The 14,530-nt window shown below is 37.3% G+C and overlaps 2 protein-coding genes across 2 annotated transcripts; one reads left to right on the plus strand and one right to left on the minus strand.

Annotated features, from left to right (window-relative positions):
• Positions 1–1,787: 1,787 nt before the first annotated feature.
• Positions 1,788–7,932, minus strand: LOC144065913 (uncharacterized). Its single transcript, XM_077589151.1, has 2 exons — positions 7,387–7,932; positions 1,788–4,145 (listed from the first exon to the last, which is right to left on the minus strand). The coding sequence occupies exons 1-2, from the start codon at positions 7,514–7,516 to the stop codon at positions 2,752–2,754; spliced, it is 1,524 nt and encodes a 507-aa protein (XP_077445277.1). The 5' UTR covers positions 7,517–7,932; the 3' UTR covers positions 1,788–2,751.
• Positions 7,933–8,840: 908 nt separating this feature from the next.
• Positions 8,841–14,510, plus strand: LOC144065874 (uncharacterized). The gene is made up of 2 exons (XM_077589078.1): positions 8,841–9,168; positions 11,391–14,510. Exons 1-2 carry the CDS (start codon positions 9,057–9,059, stop codon positions 13,679–13,681), a joined length of 2,403 nt encoding a protein of 800 aa, XP_077445204.1. The 5' UTR covers positions 8,841–9,056; the 3' UTR covers positions 13,682–14,510.
• The last annotated feature ends 20 nt before the right edge of the window (positions 14,511–14,530 follow it).

The raw sequence follows: 14,530 nt of genomic DNA on the forward strand, positions 1-14,530 counted from the left end.
AAGCAACCCTTACAAGGAAGCGCGGTACAGAAGATGAATGAACATTAGAACGTTAACTACCGTATTTTCTGGACTAGAAGTCGCATTTGTTTATTTTTGGGCTGGACCACTTACACTCTGAGGTGTTTGATAGATGCTTACTTTTTTGTTTTACGCTGAATACCATGTGAAGTGTGCTTTGGGTGTTTCTGCCACTGACGGAGTCAGTGAAGTTATTTAAAAGTGATCCTGAAGATGAAGACTTTCATAGATTTGTTGTGACAGCAAGAGTTTAGTAAACAAGTTAGGTTGTGTATGATGTTGCTCTCTATTACTGTTCTTATATTACATGAACAGGTGCCTGTTTAGCCTGTTGTGCTCTTTTTGTTGTTATTGCCATGTCACAGGGTAATGGTTGGTTAAATAAAACTTCTGCCAAAAATGCAATTTATAGTATAATCCAGCACAACCTGTTTTATTCCAACCCTACCGCATCATTTATGATGAAAAAAAGAAAACTGCAATCGTCATTAGATAGCTTCTTTCGGCCAGTTTCTAGTAAATCTCTCTCTAATGTATGTATACAGTACTGTATGTATTCTCTCCATTTTATTAAATGTTTTTTTCAGTACAAACCAGTGTGTGTTACTTATACAAGCCTTAAACATACAACTGCACTTATATAAACCTTCAATATAATTAAATAGGCCTTAATCATAAATTATAATACAAAATATAGCACTGAGCAACTTACGAACAAATTCAACTTATGAACAATCGCTCGGAACCTAACTCGTTCGTAAGTAGGGGAGCGTCTGTATGTATGTATATATGTATGTGTATATCTATCTATCTATCTATCTATCTATCTATCTATCTATCTATCTATCTATCTATCTATCTATCTATCTATCTATCTATCTATCTATCTATCTATCTATCTATCTATCTATCTATCTATCTATCTATCTATCTATCTATCTATCTATCTATCTATCTATCTATCTATCTATCTATCTATCTATCTATCTATCTATCTATCTATCTATCTATCTATCTATCTATCTATCTATCTATCTATCTATCTATCTATCTATCTATCTATCTATCTATCTATCTATCTATCTATCTATCTATCTATCTATCTATCTATCTATCTATCTATCTATCTATCTATCTATCTATCTATCTATCTATCTATCTATCTATCTATCTATCTATCTATCTATCTATCTATCTATCTATCTATCTATCTATCTATCTATCTATCTATCTATCTATCTATCTATCTATCTATCTATCTATCTATCTATCTATCTATCTATCTATCTATCTATCTATCTATCTATCTATCTATCTATCTATCTATCTATCTATCTATCTATCTATCTATCTATCTATCTATCTATCTATCTATCTATCTATATCTATCTATATCTATCTATATCTATCTATATCTATCTATATCTATCTCTATCTCTATCTCTATCTCTATCTCTATCTCTATCTCTATCTCTATCTCTATCTCTATATCTATATCTATATCTATATCTATATCTATATATATCTATATATATATATATATATATATATATATATATATATATATATATATATATATATATAGTCCGGCCCACATGAAATCGAGTTGACGTTAATGCACCCTTGGGCTTTTTGTATAGTTTCCTGCAGTGGGTTTTAACGTCCACCAGGTGTCAGTATTCTGCGAAGCAGTGGGTCACTGTATGTAAACGACAAGTGATGCTCACAAACCCATCACTAGTTGTGAGTCAATACAATCATTACGGTATACATAAAGAGTTTTAATTAAAAACACAAAAAGCAAACTGAAAACCTGAGCCCAAAATAAAAAATTACACCCCAAAAAATTAAAATGGACAAAAAGCCGCAGGACGCAGTAAGGCATGGGTTGACGAGACATGGAGAACAGGTGGGTTACACACATGGGAGGCGACCACAGGTGAAAGCAATGTACAATCACAACGATAAGTTTCAAGCCATCAATATTTTTTTCATACTAATGATTATACATAAGAATATTGAGTATTATCTGTTTGTTCAACATTAAAATAAAATTAAAAAAACAATTCACATTTGACTTCATATACCGACTGCCAGGTCTATTTACAAAAAAAATCAAATCAGTTTGGATAAATATAAAATGGAAAACTACTCCAAAATGAACCCAAAGTCAGTTCTTATAGTTTAAAAAAGGAAAATAATGTAGTTTACAAAGCTAATAGAAAATTTTGAAGATTAAATGAAATGAAACAACATTTGACTTGGTTTTCTCTTTTTCAAACAGAGACAAATTCACAGCAGACTAATTTTATCAACATGATTCAAAAATGACACGAGGAATTCTCATCATTTTTGCCAATTAATAGATAACATACACACACACATTTGTGTCTTTTAAGTCTTATGAATAAATCCTTGGCAACAAACTTAGTATTATGTATTATTAAGTATTTTTAACCAATGTGTTGAACCACAAATTGAGCAAAGAAAGGGCTTTTCGCCACTGCGGGTTGTTAAGTCTTCTTTTCAGGTTTTTCCAATTGTGTAGCTTTTTAATTGAGCAGGAAGACATTGTTCTCCAGTGTGGGTTAATAAGTGTTCTTTTAAGCTTCTCCTTTGGGAAAATGTTCGACCACAAACTGAGCAGGAAATTGTTTTTTCACCAGTGTGGGTTTTTATCGTTCCCTTATCTGCAAATGTTTTACCACAAACTGAACACGAGACTGGCTTTTAACCTGTGTGTGTTCTTGCATGAAGAGTTAAGTTTCTCTTGTTTGTAAATGTTTGACCACAAACTGAACACGAAAATGGTTTTTCACCAGTGTGGGTTCTTGTGTGCGTTTTTAAGTTTTGCTTGTGTGTAAATCTTTTACCACAAACTGAACACGAAAATGGTTTTTCACCAGTGTGGGTTCTTGTGTGCGTTTTTAAGTGTCCCTTCTCTGTAAATCTTTTACCACAAACTGAACACGAAAATGTATTTTCACCTGTGTGTGTTCTTGCATGACTATTTAAGCTTCCCGTCTGTGTGAATCTTTGACCACAAACTGAACACGAAAATGGTTTTTCACCAGTGTGGGTTATTACATGTTTTTTTAAGCTTCCCTTCTCTGTAAATCTTTTACCACAAACTGAACATGAAAATGGTTTGTCACCTGTGTGTGTTCTTGCATGACTAATTAAGTGTCCCTTCTGTGTGAATCTTTGACCACAAACTGAACACGAAAATGGTTTTTCACCAGTGTGGGTTCTTGTGTGCGTTTTTAAGTGTCCCTTCTCTGTAAATCTTTTACCACAAACTGAACACGAAAAATTTTTTTCACCAGTGTGGGTTGTTATGTGGATTTTTAAGGATTCATTTTTAGAAAAGGCTTTACCGCAAACTGAACACGAAAATGGTTTTTCACCAGTGTGGGTTCTTGTGTGCGTTTTTAAGTTTTGCTTGTGTGTAAATCTTTTACCACAAACTGAACACGAAAATGGTTTGTCACCTGTGTGTGTTCTTGCATGAATATTTAAGTTTCTCTTGTGTGTAAATGTTTTACCACAAACTGTACATGATAAGGGTTTCTCCCCAGTGTGGCTCCTCATATGTGTTTTCAAAGTAGACTTTTTCCCAAAGGTTTTTCCACACTGAGAGCATTTCCAGAGTTTGCCGTCCTTAAGACCTTCATTGTCATAAGGTAAGTCTTCGGTATCTGATAACGGAGCAATTAAATTGTCTGCTTGCCCTTCAGCTGAGCTGCCGTTCGGAGTCTCCGCCCCTCTGCCGGCCACGCCCAGATCATCTTCACTCTTGAAAGGCTCACCAGTTGACACGGTGACATCTTCTTCCTCCTTTTTGATTTGCTGTTGAGGGGACTCTGGCTCCTCCTCTTTAATTTGGGTTAATGTTAAGGTGTGTGCAGGCTCCGCCCCTCTGCTGGTCACACCCAGATCCTCTTCTCTCTTCAGGAATTCACCAAATGACCAGGTGACATCATCTTCCTTCTTGATTGGAAGTCGCTCGCCTCTCATTTGTTGTTGAGGGAACTCTGGCCCCTCCTCTTTAATTTGGGGGAGCTCAAGTTCCTTTTTAAGCCCAACAGACTCTTTCCCATCAGGACCAAGATATTCTCTGAAACCTGCAAAGACACGAAAATAAATGATATGTTTCATAATCTGTCTATCCAAAGAGAAGTCCTTTAGGTTAGACTGGGAATGTAAAGTCTTATACTTATATCGGCGGTGGTTAGGCTCGTAACATGACATTAACTTCAAATTTAACTGAAATCAACTCAAATGACTACACACCCACACATATTTGACCACCATCTCAATAAGCTCGTATCTCCAATTTGTTTCATTTCTCAAGGAAAAAAAATGCTCGGAAATTAGCTCGTTTCTCAAATTTCTCGTAAATTGGGACACTGGTATGTCAAGGTATTCCTGTATTATGCAGGCTGCCACAGCAAATGTTTAATTAACAAGCAATAATTATAGCACTTGCGGGTGACCCGCATTGTAATCAACAGTTTGAGGAAAACAGAGTTCACCTTCAAAATTAAAGTACAATTAAGAGCACACCTACACATTTCAATGTTTAAAAATGTTTTGTTTTATTAAACCCAAAGGATTCTTTAATCTCATCTCATTTTCTGAATCGCTTTATCCTCATCAGAGTCGTGGGGGGTGCTGGAGCCTATCCGAGCTGACTTTGGGCCAGAGGCGGGGGGGCACCCTGAATTGTTGGCCAGCCATTCGCAGGGCACAACAAGATAGACAACCATTCACGCTCACACTCATACCTAGGAGCAAATTGGAGTGTCCAATCAGCCTACCATGTCTTTAGAATGTGGGAGAAAGCCGGAGTACCCGGAGAAAGCCCACACACGTCAAAATAAAAAGGTAATTTTTTTTTGAAAAAAAGCCTTTCCATAAATGGTCATTTTTAAAGAAACTAATGCTTTACTTTACATGGTCTTTTTTATTATTAAAAAAACATTACTATGCAAAGTCTATGCATGTCTTTGGAGTGTGGGAGGAAACCGGAGTAGCTGGAGGAAACCCACGCAGGCCTGTGGAGAACATGAAAACTCCACAAAGGTGGACTTGACCTGGATTTGAACCGAGGACCCCAGAGCTGTGAGGCCGACGCGCTAACCACTCGCTCCTCTGGGCTGCTTTTTCACATTTTTAAGAACTTAAAATAAAATAAAAATATTCAGTGCCGAGTCCTAGTAGCAAGCGGAAGACATGGGAGTTGCTCCCGCTTGAAAAATAATTTACAAAATAAAAAATATTTTTGCATTAAAAAATCTGCGATGTAGTGAAATGCTGAGGGATTGCAGCGCACAAAAATAGCACTTCTACAATTACCATTAAGCCTTAATGGTTTAGGAAATATATAGATATAAAAATGGACCCACCTTGTAGTCTGTGAAGGACAACTTTTGCATGCATTATTTTGCAAAATGTCGAGTTTTCCTCGTGGAACTTTGCTGGTCTTTTCCCACACGTAAATTCTGAAGGAGACGCCATTGATAGCTGCTAGCTAGGCTAAGTTAAAGAGGGCGCAAAGCTTCAAAGTTCTTCGACGACTTGAAGAGTTGTTCCTTTGATATATGCTAACAGGCTAAGCTAAAGTAGCGCACAAAGCTTCAACGAGGTCTTGAAAATGATTTTGGCTGATATTTAAGGTCATAAAGTAGCTTAAGCTAGACACGACTGGGACCCATAGGTTAAGTTTGGTGGCGAAAACCGCGCATGCGTGGTGGCAGCGTCACTTCCTTCGATGCATTAAGTTTATAAATGTAAGAGAGTTGGACATAGGAAATAATTATTCTTCAAATGTTCTGACATGTGGTTTGAGCAATAAATGTTTGCGCAGGTTTGAATTTAATTGAAAATTAAATTAAACATAAATCACTTGAAGATCGCGTCTCAAAAGGAGGCGTCGCAAAACGCGCATGCGCAGAAAAACGTCCTTGATAATGGTGCTGTTCTGTTTTGCCGATTGGCATCACGGGAGAAGTAGTTCTTCATTGAAACGGTTTGAACTCGCAGGAATCAGTCTCTTATTTAGGTACCGCTCTCTCGTCGTCTGGAGAAAATTTGTTTAATTTTAATTTCAGTATTCGTGGACATTGTACACAATAATTAAGACACTGTCAATCACAAGTTATCGAAGAAGCACATTTTAAGAAATTATATCAGAAAATTAGCAATTTCTCAAAGGTGTCTTAAACCCAAAAGGAAAAGTTTGTTTTTTCTTTTATTAACATTATTCATTCAATCTGGACCAACCACTACATGTAAATTATGTCTTGATTTTCCCATTTTTAATGAATATTTGCAATTTTTCCCTCCATTTTTTTTCTTTTTGTGTTTTAGTTCAATAAGTATTTTGTAAAATGTAAAAATAACTATACAGAAATATTTTCAACAAATGATTAAGACATCTTCCCTTACTAAGAAAAAAAGATCAAATAAACATTGTTTTAGATCTATAAAAAAATATTTAAGGCTTTTCATCCAGTTCTTTAAATCCGATTTAATATCTCTCTCCTCTCTCTCTCTCTCCCCTCTCTCTGGTGGGTGACACAGGGGGAGGTGACCACAGGTGAAAGCAATGGACAATCACAACGATAAGTTTCAAGCCATCAACATTTTTTTTCATCCTAATGATTATAAATAAGAATATTGAGTATTATCTGTTTGTTCAACATTACAATAAAATGTAAAAAAAACAATTCACATTTGACTTCATTTACCGACTGCCAGGTCTATTTACATACAGATCAAATCCGTTTGGATAAATATAAGCGAAAAGAACTACTCCAAAATGAACCCAAAGTCAGTTCTTATAGTTTAAAAAAAGGAAAAGAATTTCGCAGGCAGCACCAACGAGTGGCAGTGGGCCAGATTTGGCCCTCGGGCCGCAACTTTGACACCGTTGTTTGAACGCTGCTCTCGTTGTTGTTTAGTGCATCTATATCTCTAGTATTTGAATTTTCGATTTACAGCATGCAAATAAGTGTTATGTCATTCAAGCATGTAGCCAAAATTGGAGGGCGAGTAGCAGGAATGACTCTTGAACGCCTCTGGGGGGCGCTCGCGCTTTGCGTAATTTGAAAAATACATTGTTTGTTTGTGATAAGGATACAATAATAGGAAAGCTACTGTTTAATGCCGTTGTTAAGTATTAACACGCGTTGAGACTCATTCTTTCCCTCCTTGAGTGGTTAATTTAAATAGAAATATAATTTATTACGTCTTTCTTCGAATGGTGCTAGTGCAAATTCATGAAAATGTACGTACGCTACTATAGTGTCATGTCAATAGAATACCTTTAAGGGACTATATGGAAATAAAACGTGAACCCACCTTCTAGTCTATGAAGAACAACTTTCTCGTGCGTTATGTTGCAAACTGTCAATTGCTCGTGAGTTGAATGCTCCTGTTTGACCTCAAAAAGTTCCTCCTGGAGCTTTGGCCGTTGTGTTCTTGCCGACATTTCCACACGTGAATTCTGATGATGGCGGCGGCTTTGATAGCTGCTAGCTAGGCTAAGCTAAATTAGCCAGGAAACCTACAACGAGTTCTTCGTCGACTTGTTCCTTTGATAGCTGCTAGCTAAACTACAGCATAAACAATCTCTTCGGCGACTTGTTCCTTTGATAGCTGCTAGCTAAATTAAGCTAAAGTATAAACAAGCTATTCGACGACTTGTTTCTTTGAAAGATGCTAGCTGGACTAAGCTAAAGCAGGTTTTGCTGATAAATAGTGATGAACGAGCGACACTGGTGCGTCACTGTGCCGAAAAGAACCACGTGACTGATACAGAAAATGTATCGTTTGGCCAAAGTGTTTAGTATAAGGAAATAAACTTTATCAAAGTGTCGTGGGTCTGTTGGATGGACTTTTACGTAATTATTGATAATTCTGAATTTCTCCCAGTGTGGAACTATTTTGATCGTATCATGAATGATTTATTCTGCGCATGCGCTATACATGTGTGTGTTTGTGTGCGTGTGTGTGTGTGTGCGCACACACACACACACACACACATATATATATATATATATATATATATATATATATATATATATATATATATATATATATATATATATATATATATATATATATATATATACATATATATATATATATATATATATATATATATACATATATATATATATATATATATATATATATATATATACATATATATATATATATATATATATATATATATATATATATATATATATGGCTGATATTTAAGGTCATAAAGTAGCTTATGCTAGACACGTCGGGGACCCATAGGTTAAGTTTTGGTGGCGAAACAAACTTTTCCTTTTGGGTTTAAAATAGCTTTGAGAAATTGCTAATTTTCTAATATGATTTCTTAAAATGCGCTTCTTCGATAACTTGTGATTGACAGTGTCTTAATTATTGTGTACAATGTCCACGAATACTGAAATTAAAATTAAACAAATTTTCTCCTGACCACGAGAGAGCGATACCTAAATAAGAGACTGATTCCTGCGAGTTCAAACCGTTTCATTGAAGAACTACTTCTCCCGTGATGCCAATCGGCGAAACAGCAACAGCTCCATTATCAAGGACGTTTTTCTGCGCATGCGCGTTTTGCGACGCCTCCTTTGAGACGCAATCTTCAAGTGATTTATGTTTAATTTAATAAAAACCTGTGCAATTTTTTTTTGCACAAATCACGTGTCAGAACGTTTGAAGAATAATTATTTCCTATTTCCGACTCTCTTACATTTATAAATCGAAGGAAGTGACGCTACAACCGCGCATGCGCAGTTTTCGCCACCAGACTTAACCTATGGGTCCCCGTCGTGTCTACATAAGCTACTTTATGACCTTAAATATCAGCCAAAATCATTTTCAAGACCTCGTTGAAGCTTTGCGGGCTACTTTAGCTCAGCCTGTTAGCATATATCAAAGGAACAACTCTTCAAGTCGTCGAAGAACTTTGAAGCTTTGCGCCCTCTTTAACTTAGCCTAGCTAGCAGCTATCAATGGCGTCTCCATCAGAATTTACGTGTGGGAAAAGAGCAGCAACGTTCCACGAGGAAAACTCGATATTTTGCAAAATAATGCATGCAAAAGTTGTCCTTCACAGACTAGAAGGTGGGTCAATTTTTATATCTATATATTCCCTTCATCATTAAGGCTTAATGGTAATTGTGTTAGTGCTATATCTGTGTGCTGCAATTGGAAATTCAATACAGTAATCCCTCAGCATTTCACTACATCGCGGATTTTTTATGGGGAAAATGTTTTTTATTTTTTTAATTATTTTTCAAGCGGAAGCAACTCCCATGTCTTCCGCTTGCTACTAGGACTCAACACTGAAGATTTTTATAATTTTTTTAAGTTCTTAAAAATGTGAAAAGCGGCCCAGAGGAGCGAGTGGTTAGCGCGTCGGCCTCACAGCTCTGGGGTCCTGGGTTCAAATCCAGGTCAAGTCCACCTTTGTGGAGTTTTCATGTTCTCCCCAGGCCTGCGTGGGTTTCCTCCAGGTACTCCGGTTTCCTCCCACACTCCATAGACATGCATAGACTTTGCATAGTAAGGCTTTTTTTAATAATAAAAAAGACCATGTATAGTAAAGCATTAGTTTCTTTAAAAATGACCATTTATAGAAAGGCTTTTTTCAATTTTTTTACCTTTTTATTTTGACGCGTGTGGGTTTTCTCCGGGTACTCCGGCTTCCTCCCACATTCTAAAGACATGGTAGGCTGATTGGACACTCTAAATTGCTCCTAGGTATGAGTGTGAGTGTGAATGGTTGTCTGTCTTGTTGTGCCCTGCGATTGGCTGGCCAACAATTCAGGGTGCCCCCTGCCTCTGGCCCAAAGTCAGCTGGGATAGGCTCCAGCACCCCCCCGACTCTGATGAGGATAAAGCGGTTCAGAAAATGAGATGAGATTAAAGAATCCTTTGGGTTTAATAAAACAAAACATTTTTAAACATTGAAATGTGTAGGTGTGCTCTTAATTGTACTTTAATTTTGAAGGTGAACTCTGTTTTCCTCAATTTGTTGATTACAATGTGGGTCACCCGCAAGTGCTTTAATTATTCCTTATTAATAGAACATTTGCTGTGGCAGCCAGCATATTACAGGAATACCTTGACATACGAGTGTCCCAATTTACGGGAAATTTGAGAAACGAGCTAAATTCCGAGCATTTTTTTTCCTTGAGATATGAGACAAATTGGAGATACAAGCTTATTGAGATGGTTCCATGTGGTCGAATATGTGTGGGTGTGTATAGTCATTTGAGTTGATTTCAGTTAAATTTCAAGTTAATGTCATGTTACGAGCCTAACCACCGCCGATATAAGTATAAGACTTTACATTCCCAGTCTAACCACCGCCGGTATAAGTACAGACGCTCCCCTACTTACGAACATTCAACTTACGAACAACGGTACATACGAACATGTCTACAAATTGCGTTTAAGTCCAAAAATGTTCGCAAGTCCAATTTTGTATTTCGCGCCTTTTTCGGAGTAGTACTTCTTTCCGCCGCTAATACCGACGCCTGGCGCTGTGAGAGCTCAGCTCACCCAGCATCTACCTTCTTCGTTGCAATGCGGAAGTGTGTGAATGTATCTCCAGTGTGCAAAGAACCTTTTTCATATGTATCATTAAATATCTCATGCATCCAATATTGAATATGGTTGGTAAAAAGCTAAAGGCTTCTATTGAGGGAGTTGCAAGGAAGAGGCAAGCCATTTCATTTGAAACGAGTGGCAATAATAACGAAGCTTGATGCGCGTGAGAGTGGCGATTGTTTCACGGGCATACAACTTCAATCGTTCGACCGTCAGTACCTTTTATAAACAGAAAGATCGAGCAGCAGGACCCAAATATTGAACGTTGCACAAAGTTTGCAAATCAATTGAATACAGTGCTACCGCATCATTTATGATGGAAAAAAAGAAGAAAATGTGCAATCGTCATTAGGTCGCTTCTTTTGGCCAGTTTCTAATACATAAATCTCTCTCTCTCTCTTTACAGTACTGTACATATTCTCTCCATTTTATTAAATGTTTTTTTTTCAGTACAAACCAATGCGTGTTACTTATACAAGCCTTAAACATACAAATGCACTTTTATAAACCTTCAATATACTTATATCGGCCTTAAACATAAGTTATAATACAAAATATAGCACTGAATCAACTTACAAACAAATTCAACTTATGAACAATCGCTCGGAACCAATTGCGTTCGTAAGTAGGGGAGCGTCTGTATAAGACTTTACATTCCCAGTCTAACCTAAAGGACTTCTCGTTAGATAGACAGATTATGATACATATCATTTATTTTCGTGTCTTTGCAGGTTTCAGAGAATATCTTGGTCCTGATGGGAAAGAGTCTGCTGGCCTTAAAAAGGAACTCAAGCTCCCCCAAATCGAAGGGGAGGAGCCAGAGTTCTCTCAACAACAAATGAGAGTCGAGCGACTTCCAATCAAGAAGGAGGAAGATGATGTCACCTGGTCACTTGGTGAATTCCTGAAGAGGGAAGAGGATCTGGGCGTGACCAGCAGAGGGGCGGAGCCTGCACACACCTTAACCTTACCCCAAATTAAAGAGGAGGAGCCAGAGTTCCCTCAACAACAAATGAGAGACGAGCGACTTCCAATCAAGGAGGAAGATGATGTCACCTGGTCACTTGGTGAATTCCTGAAGAGAGAAGAGGATCTGGGTGTGACCAGCAGAGGGGCAGAGCCTGCACACACCTTAACATTAACCCAAATTAAAGAGGAGGAGCCAGAGTTCCCTCAACAGCAAATCAAAAAGGAGGAAGAAGATGTCACCGTGTCAACTGGTGAGCCTTGCAAGAGTGAAGATGATCTGGGCGTGGCCGGGAGAGGGGCGGAGACTCCGAACGGCACCTCAGCAGAAGGGCAAGCAGACAATTTAATTGCTCCGTTATCAGAAAGCGAAGACTTGCTTTATGACAATGAAGGTCTTAAGGACGGCAAACTCTGGAAATGCTCTCAGTGTGGAAAAATCTTTGGGAAAAAGTCTACTTTGAAAAGACATATGAGGAGCCACACCGGGGTGAAACCCTTATGTACAATGTGTGGTAAAACATTTACACACAAGGGAAACTTAAATAGTCATGCAAGAACACACACAGGTGAAAATACATTTTCGTGTTCAGTTTGCGGTAAAGCCGTTTTTCATAAGCAAGTTTTACAAATACACACAAGAACCCACACTGGTGAAAAACCATTCTCGTGTTCAGTTTGTGGTCAAGGATTCACAGACGAGGGAAACTTAAAAAGGCACACAAGAACCCACACTGGTGAAAAACCATTCTCGTGTTCAGTTTGTGGTCAAGGATTCACAGACGAGGGAAACTTAAAAAGGCACACAAGAACCCACACTGGTGAAAAACCATTCTCGTGTTCAGTTTGTGGTCAAGGATTCACAGACGAGGGAAACTTAAAAAGGCACACAAGAACCCACACTGGTGAAAAACCATTCTCGTGTTCAGTTTGTGGTCAAGGATTCACAGACGAGGGAAACTTAAAAAGGCACATAAGAACCCACACAGGTGAAAAACCATTTTCGTGTTCAGTTTGCGGTAAAAGATTTACAGAGAAAGGAAGCTTAAAAATACACACAAGAACCCACACTGGTGAAAAACCATTCTCGTGTTCAGTTTGTGGTCAAGGATTCACAGACGAGGGAAACTTAAAAAGGCACATAAGAACCCACACAGGTGAAAAACCATTTTCGTGTTCACTTTGTGGTCAAACATTCACACAGAAGACACACTTAAATCGTCATGCAAGAACACACACAGGTGAAAAACCATTTTCGTGTTCAGTTTGTGGTCAAACATTCACACAGAAGACACACTTAAATCGTCATGCAAGAACACACACAGGTGAAAAACCATTTTCGTGTTCAGTTTGTGGTCAAACATTCACACAGAAGGGAAGCTTAAATAGTCATGCAAGAACACACACAGGTGAAAAACCATTTTCGTGTTCAGTTTGCGGTAAAAGATTTACAGAGAAAGGAAGCTTAAAAATACACACAAGAACACACGCGGGTGAAAACCCATTTTCGTGTTCAGTTTGTGGTCAAAGATTCACACAGAAAAGAGACTTGGATAGTCATGCAAGAACACACACGGGTGAAAATACATTTTCGTGTTCAGTTTGTGGTCAAAGATTTACACAGAAGGGAATCTTAAAAAAACACACAAAAATCCATACTGGTGAAAAACCATTTTCGTGTTCAGTTTGTGGTCAAAGATTTACACAGAAGGGACTCTTAAAAACGCACACAAGAACCCACACTGGTGAAAAACCATTTTCGTGTTCAGTTTGTGGTAAAACATTTACAGAGAAGGGAAACTTAAAAAAGCACACAAGAATCCACACTGGTGAAAAAACATTTTCGTGTTCAGTTTGTGGTAAAAGATTTACAGAGAAGGGAACCTTAAAAAAGCACACAAGAACCCACACTGGTGAAAAACCATTTTCGTGTTCAGTTTGTGGTCAAAGATTTACACACAAGCAAAACTTAAAAGAACACTTATTAACCCACACAGGAGAACAATGTTTTCCTGCTCAGTCTGTGGCCACAGATTCGCTACAACAGCCTAATTAAAAAGCTACACAATTCAAAAACCTTTTCCAGGTGCAGTTAATGTTCCAACATTTTGACAGAAGGGAACCTGAAAAGAAGACTTAACAACCCGCAGTGGCGAAAAGCCCTTCCTTTGCTCAATTTTTGGTTCAACACGTTGGTTAAAAATACTTAATAATACATAATACTAAGTTTGTTGCCAAGGATTTATTCATAAGACTTAAAAGACACAAATGTGTGTGTGTGTATGTTATCTATTAATTGGCAAAAATGATGAGAATCCCTCGTGTCATTTTTGAATCATGTTGATAAAATTATTTTGCTGTGAATTTGTGTCTGTTTGAAAAAGAGAAAAACAAGTCAAATGTTGTTTTATTTCATTTAATCTTCAGAATTTTCTATTAGCTTTGTAAACTACATTCTTTTCCTTTTTTAACTATAAGAACTGACTTTGGGTTCATTTTGGAGTAGTTTTCCATTTTATATTTATCCAAACTGATTTGATTTTTTATGTAAATAGACCTGGCAGTTGGTATATGAAGTCAAATTTGAATTGTTTTTTATTTTATTTTAATGTTGAACAAACGGATAATACTCAATATTCTTATGTATAATCATTAGTATGAAAAAAATATTGATGGCTTGAAACTTATCGTTGTGATTGTACATTGCTTTCACCTGTGGTCGCCTCCCCTGTGTGTCACCCACCTGTTTTCCAAGTCTCGTTAACCCATGGCTTACTGCTTCCTGTGGCTTTTTGTTCATTTTAATTTTGGGGGTGTAATTTTTGATTTTTGGCTCATGTTTTCAGTTTGCTCTTTGTGTTTTGAATTAAAACTCTTTATGTATACCGTAATGATTGTATTGACT

Source organism: Stigmatopora argus, chromosome 20, assembly GCF_051989625.1.
Source record: "Stigmatopora argus isolate UIUO_Sarg chromosome 20, RoL_Sarg_1.0, whole genome shotgun sequence".
Lineage (NCBI taxonomy): Eukaryota > Metazoa > Chordata > Actinopteri > Syngnathiformes > Syngnathidae > Stigmatopora > Stigmatopora argus.